The 21,410-nt window shown below is 47.9% G+C and overlaps 1 protein-coding gene across 3 annotated transcripts in view; it reads right to left on the reverse strand.

The window, feature by feature from the left end:
• Positions 1–20,555, reverse strand: part of GABRA3 (gamma-aminobutyric acid type A receptor subunit alpha3) — a 164,787-nt gene extending 144,232 nt beyond the window's left edge. Inside the window, exon 1 of one of the 3 annotated variants that reach the window (XM_043974309.1) lies at positions 20,409–20,555. Coding sequence is in view for 1 of the 3 variants with exons in the window: in XM_043974308.1 (XP_043830243.1) it covers positions 6,874–6,978 (105 nt within the window). In the remaining 2 variants the exon portion in view is untranslated. Of the gene's footprint in view, positions 1–6,873; positions 7,072–19,376; positions 19,498–20,408 lie in introns of those variants that run through there. The other 2 variants (XM_043974310.1, XM_043974308.1) reach the window with 2 other exon arrangements.
• Positions 20,556–21,410: the final 855 nt, after the last annotated feature.

Here is a 21,410-nt window from a genome sequence, read left to right on the forward strand (position 1 = left end):
CCAGCATCTTCGTTCCCTTGTTTGGAAACAGAGAGCTTTACTCTTGTCCTCCTCGTCCCACATCCCATCACCCAGGACCAAGTAGGTCTTTTCGGTGTATCTTTCTCTCCCTCCCCACACCAGCAGTCCTGCTCAGCCCTTCTTCGCCTCATTCTGGAAGGACTCCAATAGCTTCCTATCTGCTTTCCCGGTGCCTCTAATACTCCCATCTCTCCTCCCACACACACCTTCAACCCGGATCTTCCTCAGACACCATTTTACCACATCAACTGCTCCGGAGCCTAAAGTGCCTTTGTGTCATTGTCTCAAATCCCAAGCTCTCAGCCGGGCCTCCAGAACCTTCCATTAACTGGCCGCCTCCCCTGCCAAATGCCTTGCTAAGCTCCTCCCGGGTTATTCCTCAGCATGGGCCTCTCCACTGCAGCCAAACCCATCTGCCTCTAGTTTGCTCATTCTAGCCTTCGGCCCTCCCGCTCAAGCTATCCGCTGCACTTGGATAGTGTGGCAGAGGTGAACGGGCTCTGCAGCTGGAGCAGAAGTCCAGGGTCAAAGGCCTGGCTCTGCCCCTTGCTAGCTCTATGACCTTGGGCAAATCATTTCCTCTCTCCTGCTGACATTTGCAACCAACCCCCCTCCCCTGCCCTGGACTTGGTGCTCTCCAAGTTCCTGTAGCTGCCCTACCCTTGCTCTCAGCCCGCAGCACCTCTGCTAGGATGCCTTCGCTGCTCACCTCCCACTGCACTCTGATCTTGCCTTGACTGTCTATGCCCTCAGCACTTAATCATGCACTCCTGGATGTGGAGCTTCGGAATGGTTCTGTACAGTTCTGCTGTGTCCATGTGCCTGTTTCCCTATGTTAGTGTGCCCTCCCAGAGTTCCACTGCTTTTATCTCCTTCAGCACCTTTGCACATAACAGGCCCCCACTTATTAAACTAGCCTCTAGGAAGGAGCCCTTACATTCTAAGCTCATAAGAGAAAGCATGTCTCCTTAGTCCCGTCTGTGGTCACAGAAGCAGGAACCTGAGCAGCCTGCCCAGTTGGCAATAACTGGCTACTGCCTTCTTTCCAGATTCAGAGCCAAGCTGGGGATGGAGGGAGCAGCCCCTAGTGGCTTCCTGATGTGCCTTGGCAATTGTGGAGCAGGGAGCACCTCCACACTGTGATCTTTAGTGAGCAAGAGAGGGTCCAACCACACACCCCTCTCACCCAGGTGAGCACCGTTGGCTCTGGCTGCACCAAGGACAGGCTCAACATAACATCAGAACTGGGAGGGAGGACCTCCAGTCGAGGGGTCCTGTTCAAGTTCGGGAATCCTTAACCTTTTTGTGCATTGGATCCCTTTGGCAATCTGGAGAATAATGTTTTTCCATGCAGAAACAAAAATCTGTGCAGTGAGAAAGGAGACCCAGTATAGTGAAATAGAGGTATTAAGATGCTTTGAAAAAAAAATTCGTGAACCTCAGTTTAAAAACCCCTGCTCTAATCCAAAAGGCTCATTTTACAGATAGCAAAACTGAAGCCCAGAAAAGGGAAGTGATTTGCCCAAGGTCACACAGCAGGGACTGGGTAGAAAAAAGATTAGATGTCAGCACCGGGTATTAAGAAAAAGCAGTAGGTCTAGAGTCAGTCTCCTGCCTTTTTACTTAGATGACCTAGGGAAGTCAGCCCTTCTGAGCCCTCCCTTTCCTCCCTTCATCCTCTCTAAAATGACCGAGTTGAACTAGGCTGGGCTCATAGATGAAGGAACTTCTGAGGTCAAGGTCAACCCTCTCATTTCTTAATAGATCTCAAAGGTCCTTTGAAGCTCTAAAGCTATGATGCTACCCCCAACACACACACACACACACACACACACACACACTCATGGAAAGTCAGCCCAATGCTTCATCAACTCTCTGGTGAATAGCCAAGAAATAATCCCATGCCTCCAGGCACCATAGACAACCTAACTCATTGTTCTCCACCTCAACCCTTCCTTTCTGCTCAAGAATTCTGTGTGGGTGGTTTTTAAAATCAGAATAATTGCCTCAACTCTCCATTTCAACCTGTTTCCATAGGCCCAGAAGCTATAGCTTCTAGAAGATAACAGGTCCATCTAATGCCTCAGGGTTCAACTCAGGTTCAACTCAACAAACATTTAGTAAGTCTTCCATGTGCAGGGACAAGACAACAGTTCCTTCCCTCAAGGAGCTTACAAGGGACTTGAGGGATAAGACGGGGAGTCAAATATAACAGGCTAGGGGCAGCTACATGGCACAGTGGATAGAGCACCAACCCTGGATTCAGAAGGAACTAAGTTCAAATCCGGCCTCAGATACTTAACACTTACTAGTTGTGTGACCCTGGGCAAGTCACTTAACCCCAATTGCCTCACCAAAAACAAAAAAACAAACAAAACAAAAAAACCAAATACAACAACCTAGGAAAAGTCCCAAAAGTGTTCAAGAAAAGATCAGATTTCTTCCAGAGAAGGGGGGGGGGGAGAGAGAGAGAGAGAGAGAGAGAGAATTGGAAATGTCCAAGTGGGAAACCACTGAGGACTTTGAGGAAGAGAGCAACATGGTGAGACCCGTGCTTTTGGAAGACTGTCTTGGCCAAGATGGGAAGTATGGGGAGAGTCTGGAAGTAGGGGAAACCAGTTAGAAAGCTGCTGCAATGATCTCAGAAGAGGTGATGATGGTGATGGGGGGTGGGTAGAGCAGCCTGGCTATCTATAGCACCCCCACAGTATTTGTCTTGCCTCTGAACAAGCACCAACCCACCATGACCATCCCTTTCCCCCTGCATACTCTTGACTGATATTCTGAGACAACTCCACCTTTGGCTGAACCTCTTTGAACAATGAAAATATGACCCCGGCTTCCAATGTTCAAATTCCATTCTGGGGTTCCCCCACTGACCACTCATTCCCAACCCCCCCATCCTAGCCCCACCAATGCCCCACTCTAAAACTACCCACTCCATCCATTGGAGTGGCTCCCTGGAATGCCTAACCCCTGGCTAACAAACTAGCTCTCATGTTAATGCTTTTTTCCATTCCCTCTCCCTCCATCTTCGTGCATTCCCTGAGAACTGGCTCCCTTCTGATGACACAATTGGCCTGGTCACTCTTTCCTGGGGCACTGCTTGGAGGAGTCGAAATATTCCTGGTTCCCCATTGTTTCTTCTAGGTGCTCTCTCTTCCATCATCATTCAGTCTCTCATCCTTTGAGGTTCACTCATTTCCTATTTAGGATCTAATCAAGATTCTGGTGGGTTTTGCCTGTCTACTTCCAGGACACTTTACAATCTTTCTCTCCTCTTCAGTTGCTGCCCTCATACATACATATTAATACTTTTTCCAATACCCTAACCTCCCAATTCCTCAACTAAATGATTGTCCATGAATTATTCCTCTACCCCACCACAGCCACACAGAGATGGTCAGGCTTTGGATGTTGTCATGAGCTACAAATGCTTCCATGTTTGGGAAATTGAAATTCCTTTATCTGATCAAAGTCTGTTTTCGTTGCACCTCTCCCTCTGCCTTACAACCCCAACTCCTTTTCTTCATTTTCACCATGGCCTCCAATCTCTCAACCCTTCCGTTCTTTCCCAGGCCACCACCCCTGCACTAGCCACAATCTTGACCCAGAACAGTACTGTCCTCTTCTCTTGAGTCTCTTGCCCCTTACCCTATCAAAGATCTTGCTCTGCCAAGTCTCAGCTTGGATTGTTCCTACAACTGATGAAAGAATATGAAGAAAATCATGAAATTGTGTCGACTGGGTCCACTACAAAGATATGTTACGTAATCTTGACTGGGCCTTCACTGGGGCAAGGAGGTAATACATTTTTTGCAAGGCTATTGGGGTTAAGTGACCTGCTCAGGGTCACACAGCTAGTAAAGTGTCAAGTGTCTGAAATCTGATTTGAACTCAGATCCCTCCTGACTCCAGGGCATGTGCTTTATTCACTGTGCCACCTAGCTGCCCCTAGGGCAATCTCTTTACACCTTTCTAATTGAGTCATTATTCCACTCAACACAGCAGCTTTTCCAAGCCTTTTCATCCCTTCTCAAACTTCTCAAGACTCCCCCTCCTTGCCCACCCTCTCAGCTGAAAAACTTGCCTCATGGTTCACTTTAAAAAAACTGAGGTCATTTTTGAGAGCTCCCTATTCTCCCATTACCGGGTGCCTTCTGCCTCTCCCCCTTAACCCTCACCTCATGTAAAAGGTATCCCACCTCCCTGCTGGTATCCACCCCACCTTGGCTACTCTGATACCACTGCCACCCTGGAGAAGGCCTTGGTCACTTCACACCTGGACTATTGCAATAGCTCACTGCTTGGTATCCTTGCCTGAAGTCTCTTGCCATTCCACTCCAGTCTTCACTCAGCTGTCAAATCAATCTTCCTAAAGCATCACCCCTCCCTCCATTCAATCAACTCCAGTGAGTCTCTCTTGCCTCCAGGATCAAATATAAAATCTTCTTTTTGGCCTTTAAAGCCCTTCCTACATTTCTAGTCTTATTACACCTTACACCCCGCCCCAACCCACTGGCTCTTCAGGCCAATGATACTGCCTTCCTTGCTGTTCCAGGCACACAGTGCTCCAGCTCTTGATATTTTTACTGGCTGTTCCCATGCCTGGAACTTCCTCCTCATTTCCACCTCCTGCATTGCCTCACTTCCTTAGGGTCTCAGCTGAAGTCCCATGTTCTAAGTCTTTCCTCATCCCCTTTAGTGTAAAGTGACACAGTTTACATAGCACTGGGCCTGGAGTCAGAAAAGTCTGAGTTCAAATCCAACAACAGACACCCACTAAGTAGTACAAAATTATTTTCTCCTTCCACTTACTAGTTGTGTGGCCCACCCTGGGCATGTCACTTAACTTCTGTCTGCCTAAGTTTCTTCAACTATAAAATGAGGATAATAATAGCTCCTACCTTCTAGGATTGGTGCTAGGATGAGACAACGTTGGCAAACTGCTTAGCACAGTGCTTGGCACATAGGGCCCTTCCCATTCCCTCAGTGCCTTTCCTCTGACATTAACTTCAACTTACTTGATCTATATCTTGTTTGTACATGGTTGTTTCCACATTCTCTCTCCCAGTAGACTGGGGGTTCCCTGAGAGCAAGAACTGGTTTTGCCTTTCCTTGTATCCCACAGCCCTTAGCACAATGCCTAGCATTGGTCATAGTCAGCACTTAATAAATGCTTGTTGACCTGACTTCTTGACTTGAGTGAAAGGAGGGGGCTGGTATGAGAGAGTACCTGATGGGAAGAATCCATAGTCCACTGATGGGATATGGAAGGGATTAGGAAGAGACAGGGAACAATGGGAGATCACTGGGAGATGGTGCTGCTCCTCCTTAGAAGAGAGCTGCTTCCGGCATGGAAAAGCTCTGCAATTGCCAGGTAAAGATGGAGAGCCGCAGGCACACCACTAGACCTTGCAGACCATCAGGCTGAGGTTAATGGTGCATTCGAGCCTGGCCACATCCCTTTCAACATGAAACTGTCAGAAGAACAGGGTAAACATGAGGCAGAGCTGCCTTTTTCTCTCTGAACCGAAAGATGCTCTTCACAAGGTGACCTCTGATATAGGGCCACGCCAAGGCAGCTGGTTCTGATGGGCTACCTGAGATCCAGCCACCACCACTGCCACCCCCAAGCCCATCCCAAGGGAGGCTAAAACCTGGCCCACCACAAGATCCAGCCCTGCTAGTTCCCAGGAAATCTGGAAATACACAGCAACTCAGCATGCTTCACACTTGCAAATTTGTCATCCCACCCCACAAACACTTCACAACACCCCCTACACACACACACACACACACACACAGAGTTCTTCCTCCCGCCCAGGTGCTCCTAGACACATGGCAGGCTCCAAGTAGGTTGGCATCCCAGCACTCTTTTTCCCTGACACTCTTAAAGATGAGATACCTGCTAAATCAAGCAAAGGCACAGGGCACGTAGAGAAACCACATACCCTTGTTGCTTCAGATTCCAAGAAAGCAAAGAAGGAACGGGGCTTTTTTGTCCTCAATCTGCATGCAGGGGTTTATTAGGAGCCCAAAACACAGAAAAGTGGGATATTTGCTCCCATGTGGTATGGCCATGGGGGCCACTTTAACTCAGCAGCTCATACCCTGAAAATAACATCCAGATACTAGCAAGCTCCACACTGCCCCAAAGCACAACAGTCAGCACGGCAGAGGAACTGAGGAACTGCAGTGCTGGCCCCGGGAGTGGGGGATTCCCGGATGGAAATCCTGCCTCACAAATGTACAAGCTGTGGGACCATAGCAACTCTCACCCTCACTTTCCTGATCTATAACGCAGGGGTAATAATACCAGTACCATCACGATCTGATCCATTTTCTTCATAGTTACCACAAATGATTTTCCAAAAAGCCCAAGTCTGAATGTGTCACTCCCTTACTCAATAAACTCCAATTGCTCCCTATTGCCTTTTAGGATGAAAAAGAAATTCGTCTGTTTCTCTTTTAAAGCCCTTCATACTCTGCTCCCAGCATACCTTTCCTGCCTGTATTTTATTGTCCAGCCATATTAGCTTCCTTCCTATTCCTCCTCTTTTCTCAGTGCCTTAGCAATGTTTATCTCAGTACCTGCAAGACTCCGCCCCCTCCCCTCTGCCTCCTGGAAACCTCTGTTTCCTTCAAAACAGCTGCTTTCCCTGGAGCCTTGCCTAATATCCCCCACCCCACCTTGCCCTGTATTTATTTTCTATCTCATATCTCCTCTAATAGAATGGAAGCCTCTTGAGGGCAAGGACTCTAATGATCATCTTTGGATCCCTAGTCACTAAAACAGCATCTGGCACATAGTAGGCACTTAATAAATGCTTATAGATCGATAGTACCTACCTCAGAGGGTTGTTGAGAGGCTCTAGTTAGGAGATGTTGGAAAGGTGTTTTGCAAACCCTCAAGATCTGTCTGTGTTGGCTCAGATTGGTAAAGCATCCCCACATCAGGCAGCTGTCCAGATGTTTTGGTTAAAGTATGCACAACATCTGTATGTTGGGAGCCAACACAGAGGGGGCCCGCCGGCATTTTCTCCTTGCCATGCAGACAGTTGGCCTCCCCAGACGCAGCAGCCACTGCCTCATCCGGTTCCCCCATATACAGACAGACACTGAGTCACGGCGAGGACAATTATAGGCACTGATTTACAAACAGAATCACCAGTGAGAGACATCCCAGCTTCCGATGAGAGCACAACCCCACCCCCCCAGGGCCTGCCTGCCTTACAACTCCCCTCCCCCTGGCTCCCCCCAGCTGGCAGAAGGGGCCCTGACTCCCAGGTACCTTCCATGCCAGCCCCTGTTTCCCCAGCCCAGCTGCAAGTGCAGCCAGTGATTCCAGGCTGGGCCTGGCAGCAGCTGCAGTGCTCTGGCTCAGGCTCCCCACCAGCCAGTCCCTCTCAGCAGTTGGGAGAGGCAGCAGCATAGCACTGCTGCAGCCTCATATATCAAGCCATGCACTCTGCCTCCATCGGACAGCTGGCTTTGTCCTCAGACCCAGGGCATGGGCGCCACGCAGGAGACCCAGAGGGAGCAAACTCAGCCCCCAAATGGTGAATCAGCACATCCCTATACCCCACCCCAGCCCCTCTCCTGAATTGCCCATGGCACCAACAGCATCCCTACCAGCGGGAGACATGGCCACACATGGATGGATTCAGTGCTGCTCAGGGATTTCTAATGGGAGCCCAGAGAGCCTGGGAGAAGCCAGGACTAGGAGCAGGGGTCTTCAGTAAGATTTGGACAATCCTCTTATTGCTTAGCTGCCTGCCTACCTGTCTGTACAATGGGCTATTTTCTGTTGACCTTTGGCCAGAGGGCCAAGTGCTGTAAAGGGAGGAGATTTGAGATCCTGTTCTAAGCTGCTCCAGCCAGAAGATCCAAAGGGTTGAATTGAGGGTGAAAGGGGTGGTACAGAGAGAGGGGGGTGGACCGACCACCTGGCAACAAGGAATAACAGGCTGAAGTGGATGAAAAGAAAATGGAGGGCAAGGGAGGAAGAGTGGAAACACCTCAGAGCAAAAGGGGGGAGCCAGAGGCTGAGCTGGTGGGGAAGGGGGGTCAGGGAGGGGCCTGAAGGAGGAAAAAAGGCAAGAGGAAAAGGCTAAGAAGTCTATGTAGTTGTATTGGGGATCACTGCTACTCAGAGGGATGCAAGCAATGAAAAAGCAGAGTTGGGGGCAGATGGGTATATTCCCAAAAGGAGAGGCCTCACCTCTAGCCTGTGGTAGAGTCTAGAAGTTCTGGCTTTTTCAAACTGTGCTAATCTATGAGAATTTAGGGATGTGTCCCAGAGAAGGGAGAAAGACCTCATCCCTGGGCCCCATTTGGTTGCATGGAGAGATTCCACTGCAATGAAGGCCCAAGGCTGGGAGAGGGCCCAAGAGGATGCCAGCAGCATGGCTTGGCACTGCCCCATGTTCCTAAGTTGGAGGACAAAAAGGTGCTTAAGGAAACCCTTCATTTGGAAAACAAAAGTCCATGGAAAACTGAAGGCGTGCTCAATGGGCTGTGGGACCACTGCACCAAGGGCCCCTAGGATTCCACTATTATCATTCCCTCCAGGAGGCTAGCTGGCCAATTTGACCTTGGATGCAGGCTCTTTTCCCTTCTCCCCAAAGCCGTGCATGTCTTAGGTCATTGTCTCTGCAGTCTTCTCCTTCCTTTAAAAGGAGAACCAGGATATGAAGTACTGGGTATCATAGACTGGCAGACCAGCAGAGCTGGAAAGAACCCTCTAGGCCAACCCCTCATTTTGCAGAGGAGGTAACGGAGGCTCAGAGAAGCCAGAGAAGGGAAGGGACTTGCCCAAAGTCATACAGCTAGTTCATGGTAGACCCAAGACTAGAACTATCACTATCTCATTAATATTCTCATTCATTTTCATTCTCATTCATTCTCATATTCTCTCTCTCTCTCTCCAACTTGAAAGCATGATTAATCATTGCAAAGAATGAAGGATACTTCTCAGTTGAGAGTTTCCATCCCTCCATGGGACCTGAAAAGAGCTGAATGTTCCTCCCCCAAAAAACAGACATGGAATCAAACAGTCCTTTAAAAAACTTTGACACCATCCGATGTGGAGTTACGTGCTTTTATTTGGTTTTCTGTTTTTTAGGCAATGGGGGTTAAGTGACTTGCCCAAGGTCACACAGCTAGCGTCAAGTGTCTGAGGCCGGCTTTGAACTCAGGTCCTCCTGACTCCAGGGCCGGTGCTCTATCCACTGCGCCACCTAGCTGCCCCAGAGTTACGCGCTTTTATTTCATAATGTTCTGAATTACCTTTTTCCAGTGTATTGTTCATGGGCAGCTGGGGGCACTATAGGGGATAGAGCACAGGACTTGAAATCAAGAAGATTCCTCCTCTTCCTGAGTTCAAATCTGGCCTTAGACACTTACTACCTGTGTGACCCTGGGCAAGTCGCTTCAGCCTTAGTTTCCTTATCTGCAAAATGAGTTGGAGAAGGAAATAGCAAACCACTCCAATATCTTTGCAAAAAAAAAAGGAAATAGAGCCATGAAGAGTCCAACATGACTGATAAATGACTGAATATCTACAGTGTATTATTTCCAGAAGTGTATATTCTTTTTCCTTGTGAATAAGCCCAAGAGAACCCACTTTTGTGATCATGTGTGGCAGCAGGGGGCGGTAGGGAGAGGAAGAGCAGGAACCAGGCCAGAATGGTCAGTGATAGTGGCAGGGGCAGAATAAGGAATTCTGATAATTAGGGTCCAGGCACGGCAGATCTCGGAACCCCAGGAGCCAAGCAGGTTCAAAGGATAAAAAGGGCAGGAAACTCAGGATTTCAAATTGGGAGGTTAAAGATGAATGAAGGCTTAGAAAGTACCAAAAGATGAACTCTCTGGATTCAAGGGCAAGGACCCCTGGATCACTTTCAAAGAGAATCCAATTGAAATCAGCAAGGCCTAAAGGCCAGGATCCAAGCCCTCACATGTATTCTTATGAGGACCTTTAAGGCTTAATGTATTGCTCTCACCTCTTCCAGAAAGAGAGGAAAATCACTTTATGGACATTTCTCAGAGAGAGGAGCAGAAGCCTATGTAAGTTGATACGCCTCCAGAGCACCCCAAATATTGACATGAAGAGAAGGATGAATGGACTCCATCATCTCCCAGTTTTGGGGTTTGTTTTCTTAAGAATGGGTCTCCTCATCTTGCCTTATCTGGAAGTATGGGGGCTCCTCACAAGGCTGAAGGGACCACTGATCTTCATGGGGCCTCTGACTCCATCCATATCTGATCTGCACTGGTTTGGTGCTCCTTTAGTAACCCAGTACTCTTCTCCCTTCCTTCCCTCGCCTCCTCGCCCCAGGCATTCTCTGTTTTGGTGCCAGTTTAAAGCAGACCCGTGATTGGCATAGCCCTACTTCAGCTCAGAATTCCTAAGCTCAAGAGATCTGCCACACTCAACCTCCCAGGGAGGTGGGATTATAGACATATACCATCATGCCCGTATCTCCTAGCTTTGCCAAAACCTAACATGGCTGTTGGGTCATGGCTGAGGAGGTACAGTGCTGGTTACTCTCCCAATCTCAGCCATACACACATTCCCAAACCAAACTCTTGAAAAGCTACTTTTCCTGGCCCGTTGTTCATGCACTGCACACAAATGTCTGTGTGTGTGAGAGACAGATAGACAGACTGACACAGACACCCACTGTGTGCTAAGGCAAATTTCAGTATATCTTTTTTTTAATTGGAAGTTTCCAGAGGATAGGTGTAATATAAGGGGCACAACATGGTAGTCAGAATACTTGGTCTTCTAGTCTCAGCTCTGTCATTAACTCACAGTCGGTCTTTGGACAAATCAAGTCATTTAGTCTCTCTGGGCCTCAATTTCCCCACCTACAAATTAAGGGCATGACTCGATGATCTCTAAAGCTCCTTCCATGCATCCCCTAATACCCAAACACATTGTTATCTCTTTGATTTGGGGTCCTAATTCCATAACCTCCAGAGCAAGAGACCTGTCTCCCTTCTATGGCCAGAGACTGTGGAAGCAAAGGAGAGGGCAGGGTTAATTACAGATCAACAAATAACCTAGGGCAACTGGGTGGGCAGTGGATAAAACATTGACCCCAGATTCAGGAGGACCTGAGTTCAAATCTGGCTTCAGACACTTGACACTCACTAGCTGTGTGACCTTGGGCAAGTCACTTAACCCCCATTGCCCCACAAAAAAAAAATAACCTCGATGAACTCGAAGGAACAGTCCCAATGCTTTGGTTAAGAGCGCCTGAAATGAAATGAGGTGATCATTGGTAGGACTGTCCCAATCATTTGGACATCTACAGAGAGCAGCAGTGGGACTGGGACCATGACTCCTTTAGTACCATTTCTCCCAAGGAATTAAGGGCCCTAGTGTGCAGTGTGGATCCAAATAGTACAAACCTCTGGATCAAGAGAGATTTTGTTGCTGGGGCCTTGTCAATGCAACTAGAACCCTCATCTAAATAGAGGGATGAACCCATAATAGACACTTAATAAATACTTAGGAATCAGCAAATAAAAGCAGCCATTGGTTTCCACTCATCCATCCTCTATTACCTCAGGCTATAGGTTCTTTGACCACAGGGAGGACCACACTATTACCTAGAAGGAAAACTCTTAAAACCTTTGCTGGGGGCAGCTAGGTGGCACAATGGATAAAGCGCCGGCCCTGGATTCAGGAGGTCCTGAGTTCAAATCCAGTCTCAGACACTTAACACTTACTGGCTGTGTGACCTTGGGCAAGTCACTTAACCCTCATTGCCCTGCCAAAAAAAACTTTGCTCACAGTAAGACTCAAAGCGTCCCACCCCTTTCTTTCTCATTTAAGCCAAAGATACATATACATTTGCCAACTCTCTCTAAGAGCATGCAAAAGCCTCCTTGCCCCTTTAAGCAATGGCATGATTCACTCGATGTACACCAGGTCCATATATCTTTGCATTAATACCTGCAGAGTTAGTGATCAGGAGCATTCACTTTGAAAATGGCAGCCAATACATGTGCCTGAGCTAAAGATGTAACACTGACTCTTATGTGCACAGAGAACAGTTAACAAACTCCTGGCAAAGGCCAGCTGGAGGTTCAGTCCAATAGGAATAGTTGGTATCTCATGAGTGCAAGGAACCTCGACCCAAAGACAAAATGAAAAACCATGCCTGCCCTCAAGGAGTTTACCTTACCATCTGCTGTTGGTAACCATTTGATCACGAAGAACAATAGTTGATTAGTTGAAATTTAATAAACTAATGGTTTGTCACTTTTATGGCAGCTCAGGTGCTATAAAAGCAAGATATCCAACTTATTTCAAAAATGGAAATAAGACCTGATGCTCTGATGACAGATTCTAGTTTGTGAAAGAGCTAGCTGAGCCTGGGTCCTTGCTCTGAAACGTAAGGCATGAGATTCAAATCTATTCAAAGACATTTGCATTTCCTCCTGGGATCTAGTGGCTTCAAGCAAGTCCAAATACTTCTCTTAACTAAAAAGATTAACCTGTTAAGAGGAGACTAAGCTAGATCTCTGTTGAATCATTTGCTCACTGTACTTCCCAGCCACAGGCAAAGATGGATGTTCCACCTTGGGTCCTACACACGGGAAAGGTTTAGAGTATGACTTAGTGGCCAACTGGGAGGTCATCTACCCAAAGACCTGTGCCACAAAATCCAGGTATGCCCATCAGCAGAAGTTTGGCCACAAGATAGTGAATTTGTTTGGCCATAGCAATTCAGTAAACTTGCTTACTAAGGTGTTGAGGGCTGGTATCCATGTCAATGAACTTCAGAGTTGCAAGCCATCTAGTCCAAGTCTACCTTCACAAGAATCCACTCTACCACATACACAGTAGGTGGTAATCCAGATGCAGCAGGAAGACCTCCAGTGAGGGGGAACCCACTGGCCCCCAAGGAAGCTCATTCTACCTTTTGCCAGCACTGTCCAGAAATGTTTCCCTTACATATATCCTAACTTGATCTCCAAAAAGCTTCCCCCCATTGCTCTAGTGTTGTCCCCTCTGCAGCCAGACAGAACAAGTCCAATTCATCTCGGATGGATGCTATACCCATGTTCATGAAATTGGGAGCAGAAATGACGTGGGATAGTAGATTCGAGTCCAATCTTCCCCTAAATAGCTAAGGAGGCACTTAGACCTTTGGGCTCTGATTCCTCATTTGTAAAATGAGAGATGGGAGGTCATAATTAACCTACTCCACTAGATGTTTGAGATCAAATGAAATCCTGGTTGCAAAATGCCTTATATGCCTCTGACACTTCAAGTATCTGTGACTTTTGTCACTGTGAGTCCTCCTCCTGGTTCACAGTCTGGCCACAGTTTAGTACAGTCTTCAAGAGTGAACAAGGCCAAGGCCATTTGTGATCAGTCTGGTACTGAGACGTGGATGCGCTGCTCCTCAGACAGCAGACTTTGAGTCCATTGCTCAACCTGCACCCAAAGTCCTCCTCAAGCTCTGGCTCCCATGCTGTGGCCCCTAGGAGTTCAGTGGCTTCCCTTGGCACAACGCAACTACACAGAAAAACTTTAGAGCATGGTGAACCTTAAAGTACTTTGAAGATGCTGATTATTATCATTTTGAGAAATAAACAATATATTTCAAAGTAAACACCTGACATAGAACCAGGGTAACATGGAAGCCTTATCATAACAGAAATTAATATAAGGCTGATGTTTCTGAAGATTCTTTTAGTCCAAGTGAATTAGTTCCTAGAACTTCCAAAGGTATCCAGTTTTACCCATATCATTGTCATGGTGCGAGGACCCTAAGGCCAGTACTAAAATGAAGTCCTGGTGTCTTCCTCCACTCAATATGAGATCATCCCAGAATCCTTGATATTTCTCTCTATAGTTGAACAGACTTATTATCTAGAGCATTTCTGAGCTGAAAGCTGAATTTTCCTCTTATTCTGCTAGAAGTATTTCTAAATTTGCTTTCAGCACCCTACATTGTCAAGTACACAACTGCTTTCCCCTGCCTCTTAAAGGGCATTAACACTGGCCTTCTCCATTGGGCAGACTCTTTAGAAGCCAAACATTTGGACGCTTTCATTTGCTCCACATATCATACTTCCAATCGTTACACTATATAGTAACTTGCAGCAAAGGCAACTTCATCTAAAGTCATCCTGGTGAAAGACTCCTTAATACACACACACAGAGCCCTGAAGCCAGAAAAACTCCTTTGAAGTGCTAGAATAACGACATGGCCTCCCATGTCTGGGATTAGAAGACCTGAGCTCTACACACAGCCCTGTCATTTGCTAGTTTTGTGACCTCTGAACCTCAGTTCCCCTGGGTGAAGGCATTGGGACAAGATTGAACCAGGAACTCTCTAAGACACTAACCACCTTTACTAGTCTCTGAACTGATGTTCTCAATTTAGACAATTTATATCATTCCATACTTCAAGTCAATAACATGTAGCATCATGTTCTTTTGGGCTATCCTACTAAAGGATTTTTTCTTGGCAATAGCATGGAGATCATCCCTGCCTGGAATGACAGTGATGTCCTGGCCTCATTCTTCTTCCTAGAACATGGTCCTTGCAGAGCATCTGGAGCTCATCATAAGCAAACCCAGAAAGAGCAGCCCCTATGAGGTCCACATATGGGTGGACAAATCCATCTCAAACCCCTGATGGGGACCCAGAAGACAGAACAGTTCTCCCTGGGACCCTGAAGACAATATGGTTCAGTCGACCACAAGCTTGAAATATATGACACAGCTGCTAAAAAAAGTAAATAAAGAAGACCTTAGGCTTTGCGAACTTCTGTTAACAAAGTATGCCCATGTAGCCCAAAGAAAGTCCTAAGCTTGTTATGCACTGCTCTGGGCAGGCCCCATCTGTGGTGTTGTGTTCAATTCTGGGTAACACTATTTGTGAAGGATATTGGCAAAGTAAAGCAAATGCAGTGGAGGGAGACCAGGGCAGGTAGGGGACTGAAAGCTGTGTCATATGAGGCAGCAAGGATGTTTAGTCTGGAATTCAAAGTGGGACAATACAGTGCATTCAGTCCTCTGAAGGGCCATGCCATGGAAGAATACTAAGTGGGCTTTCATGGGGGAGAAGCAGGAATAAGTAGTAGAAATTAAAGGGAGGCAGCTATGGGCTCAATATGAGGACAGTGCTTCTGGCAATGAGAGGTACCCAACAGCAAAATGCACTGACTCAAAAGAGAATAAGACCACCTCAGATACTCACCAGCTGTGTGGTCCTGAGACAGTCACTTAACCTTTGTCTGCCTCAATTTCCCCAACAGTAAAATGGGGATCATAGCACTTACAGTACAGGGTTGTTTTGAGGCTCAAATTAGATCACTGTAAAGCACTTAGCACATTGCCTAGCACATAGTTGGTGCTTAATAAATGCTTGTTCCCTTTCCCTCTCCCCAAAGTGCTCCCCACAGCAGGACAACGATCAAGTAAAGGACAGATGACCACCTGAAAGAGGTACTCTGGAGGTGATTCCTATGTGGCAACCAGGACCCTCCTAAAATCTGGAGGAATCCATCTCAGGAGGTCTTAGACACTACATGAACCTCTATGCCATGTCTTATGCCTCCCAGGATGTCACCATTTTCACTTGAGAAATAAATACTACATCAAGATCGTTGATTTTTTTTCTGGTATAAAACAGGAGTTTTTAACCGTGGGTCCATGAACTTGGTTTTTTAAAAAATATTTCGCTAACTGTATTTCATTATAATTGTTTTCCCCCACAATCCAACGTGTGTTGTTTTACACATGATTCTGAAAGGGGGTCTATAGGCTTCCGAAGACTGCCAGAGGGGGGCCTACAATACAAAAAAAATGAAGGACCCCTACTACAGAACTCCCTCTGCCTCCACAGATCTCAATATGTCTCTCACTTAGTAGATGTTGTTAAAGAGTGGATTCAGGTTCAGAAAAGTGAAATTACATGCTCAGGGTCACACAACCAGAATGTGTCAGAAGCAGGATTTGAATGCAGGTCGAATGACTACAAGTCCAGCACATTTTCCATTCCATCACACTGACTCTCAGAAATAAACATAGATCTTGGAAAAATATATGCTCAAGAGCTTTTCTCTTCTCTGGGCTGTGTAAGATGAGATGTACAGAGTAGAGACATCGTGCCTTTAAATGGATTGTGATCAATTGCATTTCCCATTTATTTATCAGTATTCTCCTTCATCTAATACCATTTTCCCTCCAGAAATATGCACTGTGAACCACTCTATTTAAGAGTCTTGAGTGGGCATTCATTTTGTCTCTAATTTACAGTAATCTGGCACCATTTTCTCCCTGCTTCCATTAGTGAATCCAGTAACATGGACCATCAGAGAAGTATCGCACATTATACAGGTTTACCACAGACCTTAGAACATGCCCAGTCTGGCTTTCCACCACCAGCTCTGAGCCCTTCAAGTCATTCAATAGGTAAAACCTCCCAGTCTCCTATTCTCAGATACCACTAGAAGGTACTCCCCAATTCAGAACCTTGGTCAGAGCTCAGATGCCTGTCATAGTATTTGACTGATAGATTGAATGAGTGACTAGAACATGGGGACCTACATTGGATTTTAGCATGGTATTTTCTATATTAAATTTAAACCCAATAGAGAGTTTTCAGTAGACTCAGAAGTGCCCACTGACATGGTTCCTGCCCTTATAAAGTTTACCATTTGCTGAAGCTACCAGTATTCTCTCCTTGGGGCCTGGAGTTTAAGAGGACATGTGTTTGTAGCCTGGAAACTACCACTTACTATCTGTGTAGCCATGGGTAAGCCACTCTGCCTCTCTGAGACTCAGTTTCCTCATATGGAGAATGGAGACAATATTACCTATAGTACTTCCCTCGTAGGCTTGTCATGAGCATCAAATGAGATAATATCTGTAAAGCACTTAGAAATCCTTACAGCACTACAGCAATATCAGTGATGACTAAGTCTTTCCCTTGAGAATGGTGTTATGTGACTCGTAACTCCATTTTAAATGGTAGTGTGCTGGATAGAGTGATGGACTTGAAGTCAGGAAGACTTGAAGCTTCAGGCACTGACCGGCTGGCTGTGTGATTGTAAGCAAGTCAGTTGCCCATTCGGAGCCAAAGCTTCATTAGCTACAAAATAGAGAGCAATAGCACCTACCTTTGAAAGGCTAGTGTGAGGAAAATGTATGCTACTATTATTTCCTGGTGTGGTGAATCTCCCACAGCTCAGATCAGAAAGGGCAAATCCATGAGTCCACTGGGACAATTGTCATGGGGAAATATAGGCAGAAGCTACTGGCCCCCATTTGAATTCCAGGGGAACATTCTGGCTAACTCTACCATGAAAGGCTGGGAAGATCTTTAAGGAGGGGTACTTCATTTAGCATCTCTCCAATAGCTTGACACCCCTGAAGGGCACAGAGTTTCCTCCTCCCAATCACACCTCCATCCACTAAAGCTTCTTGGGAAATGGAGGCCAGGTGGATTTAGGGCTGGCTTGGGCAAAGCAGAAAGCCTTTTTGTTTCAAACCTGCTTACTGGATTCCTTTTGAGAAGGCCCAAGTTCCCTCCCCTGGCCTCTTCAGTAACTCCAGTCCAGGGGAAATGATTGAATTATTGATTGCTGATGGAAGCTTCTGAGCAGGGCCCCTCAGGGTCAGAGGCAAGCTGGTATGAGGTGGGCAGAGCACACCTGGGTCTCTAGCCCTAGCTTTGCCACACCTCTAGTACAGAATTTTATACAAGTCCCTTCCTCATCTCTAGGGCTCAGTTTCCTCCTCTGAAAAAAATGAGGGGGCTAGGTAAGATGATGGGGGGAGGAGGAACTGCCACACCTCCCTTCCCATCTATTTCCTTCCCATCTTTCTGAATGGAAAGTGAAAAGGGGGGAAATTCAGGAAATTGGGTCGACTCTATCCAGATCCCAGGACACAGAGGCCGGTTCCTCTGTTTGGGGATTTCACGGAATCCTTGCTATAAACTGGGTCATTTGGCCCCTTCCTTTAAAGGATAGAGGAGGGAAGGGTGGAGTAGTTGCTGCTTAATTGAGGGATGTAATCACTCAAGGCATTATTTTGCCTGTATTTTTCCAGGACTGGCCCTGAGGCTACACCATGAGAACCTGATTACAAAGGTTGTTACAGAGCCCCTTTCCTCTAGAAGTTAATCTCTCTCATTTTCTTCCCCATACATGGGATGAATCATAAATGCACCCCCCTCCCTTCCCAGGTTACCACATTCTTCAATTCTTTCCTTTCATAAGCTGAATACTCCCAGCCTGTCCCCCCCTACACATCCTACCAACAATTGGTCTCAAGGCTCTAATCACTCCTGAAAGGTGCACTGGTCCCCCAGAATGGTACATGCCTTCATTTTGTGTCTTATCCCAGCTGAATTTGGACGGGGAGCTGTCCAAGGTGGAACACATGTCCTTTATGCATTGTTTCAGTCATGGGCTGTCTCGGGCTGTCTAGAAGTACGGAATAGTATAGTAGTAGGCAGACAATGACCTACTATGTTAGTTTTGCTCTACTGAGCCGGTATCAGGGAACATCAGGGTAATGTACCGTGTGTGTGTGTGTGTGTGTGTGTGTGTGTGTGTGTGTGTGTGTGTGTGTCCCCGTCCAGTTGAGGGGGAGGGAGGGTGGGTGTTGCAACAAGCTGGCTCAGGAAGCTAAAGCCCAATTCCACACTGTTTTCATCCCTGAGCATCACTTGTCCAAGTCTACACAAAGGCTGACAGCCCCAAGCTCCACTCCTCACCACCTCCCCAGGCCTGAGTCCAGAACTTGCTGTTACCTCTTCACCTGGTAGCCCACTGGCCTCTGGCTAGTAATAGGCTTCTTCCAACTCTCCCCCCCCCCCCCGCCCCCATAGGGGAAGGAAATGGAAAATGCCTGGGGGCTAAGTTCGCTTTCCAAGAACACAGTACCCTTCCATGCACAACCACCATCACAGTCCCCAGAAGCCAAGCGAAAAGGAAGAAAGCAAACACAGAAAACTTCTCCAGTCCCCAGCATCTCCAGGTCATGGACCTGACCCCAAGATTTCAGGGATCCAGGGGAGGTGGGGGAATGCACTACATAACTCTTTACCATCAGCAGGCCATAGTTGAGTCCATCACCCAGGAAGGGAGGGAGGAAGGCTGGAGTGTGGGGGGAGGAGGAAGGGGGTGCCTTCATTGCACCTGGGAACAGTGGCCCCTTCCCAATCCCACTACTCTGTCTTCTTCTGCTCCCCCTCCCAGATCAAAAGTGACCCTTTGTTTCTTGAAGGAAGAGTTAGCATTCCCCTTGCAGCACCCCCCCATCACCTTGGGACCCAAGCAGCAGCTGTCCCTCCCATTCACAGTCCTACCTGACTTCTCCACTCCCGAACAACCAAAGGAGCAAGGGCCTCTCTAAGTCAACCCCTCAAGCCAGCAGGTGTTTCTGGGTCCCCCCTACAAAGGGTACCGCTCACTCAGCCACTGCGTTTTCCCCCACATTGCTAAAGGAGGAGGGACTAGGGAGGGAGCCAGCCCCGTGGGGAGGAGGGAGGGGGAGGGAGTGTTTCGGAATCTGCCTAAATCCCCTTGCCAGTCTCGGGGTCGGAGCTATCCATCCCAAGTATCCAGTCCCCAGACTGGGGACCAGCCACCAACTGTGCTCAGCAGCCCCCAGGGTGTTTAAATTGGGCTCTCGTCCCTATCCCCACTTGGGTACCAGGGCGGGCTCCTTCCTGTCCCCAGGCAGGAGCTGTTATTTACAACTTTGCTGCACACTTGCAGCTGGCAAGCAGGCAGGGAGAGAGGGAGAAGAAGGGAGGAGGGAGGGAGGGAAGGAGGGGACAGAGGGAAAGTGCAGTTAAGCAGGAGGTCCTGTTTCTCTGATGGATTTTCTCTTTGTGGAGTAGCTGCCAAGAAAGGGTTAAAGACACACCAGCCATTCCTCATTCCTTCCCGGTCCCCAGCCCCTGGGTCAGGGCAGGGCAGCTTTTACGTTGGGGGAGGGGGGAGGGGAACAGTTGATGGGGGGGGGAAGGGGGGAGAGGGCTTTTTGTTTGTTTCTTTATTCTTCGCCTGCCAGGTTTCCTGGAGAAATTTGCAAGGTCAAGTCTGACCTGCTTCCAAACTAGAACGAAGAGCGAACAAAGAACCAAACAGTTCTGGCCAGTCTTCCCGCAGCCCCCGACCTTCACCCCCCGGCCCCAGCCAGGGCTCCCCTAGCCCCCGCCCCTGCTCCCATTCGTAGTCCGAGGGGGCCCCCAACCCCACCAAGAGGGAGGGAAACATCGTCCCGAGGGCAGCGCATCTCAGCCCCTGCCTGACAACACAAGGGAAGGAGGATCGCTATGGGGTGGGGGGGGGGGAAGGGGGATATAAGGGAAAGAAACATTTGTATGTCTTACCAGTCTCCACAGTCACTTCCCTGAAGCTAGGAAGAGACAAAGATGAAGGGACTGAAACAAGTTAGAGCTTGGGGGCTGACGGTGCTGGGCTTCCTTCCTTTTCTTTCTCTCCTACTTTCTTTCTCTCTCGCGCTCTCTCCTCTCTCTTCCCCCTCCTTCCTCCCTCCTCCTCCTCCTCCCTCCTCTCTCTCGCGCTCTCGCTCTCTCTCTCTCTTTCTCTCTCTCTGCCCCCCTTTGTCTCTCCCCCCTCTCCCCCTCTCCTCCTCTCCTCCTCTCCCTCTCTCTCTCTCTCTCTCTCTCTCTCTCTGTCTGTCTTGTCTATCTGGCTGGCTGGCTAGGTTTGCATTCAGCAGCGGCTTGCTGAGCACGCTGCTGCTATTCCAGAGCTCAGAACACAGGCTCAGTCAGGATCTGTGCCCAATTCGTTTGAGACTAAAGTGTTTTATTCTTTAAGGTACCAGCAGTGAGAAGGAGGGTGGGCTGGTTTGGGGGGGGGGAGAGAAGATAGAAGGAGAGAGGGAAAGGAGAGAAAGAAAGAGGGGGGAGAAAAGGGGAGAGAGTGGGAAAGAGAGAGGGGGAGGGAGAAGGGGGAGAGAGAGAGAAGATGGGAGGGAAGGCTCTGTGTGTGTGTGTGTGTGTGTGTGTGTGTGTGTGTGTGTGTGTGTGTTATTATAGGGACAGAGATGGTACTCCTTTAGTTTTTCTGAGGTTGCTGATGAAAAGTGAGAGCCTCCTCCCTTTCTGTCTTTCTCCTTCCCTTTTTTCAGCCCTCCCTCCCCCTCTCCTCTCCTGCCCAGCTCCAGAGAAGGACTTAACAATCATGCCTCTACAGATTTCATCTCAAAGGGGAGCAATGAGACAGAAAATGCACATCGGGGGCACTTCATCCACACCTATCAAAGTGAGGCAAACAACATCCCTCCTAGGGCTTCAATCCCCACCCCCTTCTCACAACTCCCCCACACACCTAGGTGAGAAATGCTACTGCCTGTAGCATTGGGC

This window comes from Dromiciops gliroides, chromosome X (genome assembly GCF_019393635.1).
Source record: "Dromiciops gliroides isolate mDroGli1 chromosome X, mDroGli1.pri, whole genome shotgun sequence".
NCBI lineage: Eukaryota > Metazoa > Chordata > Mammalia > Microbiotheria > Microbiotheriidae > Dromiciops > Dromiciops gliroides.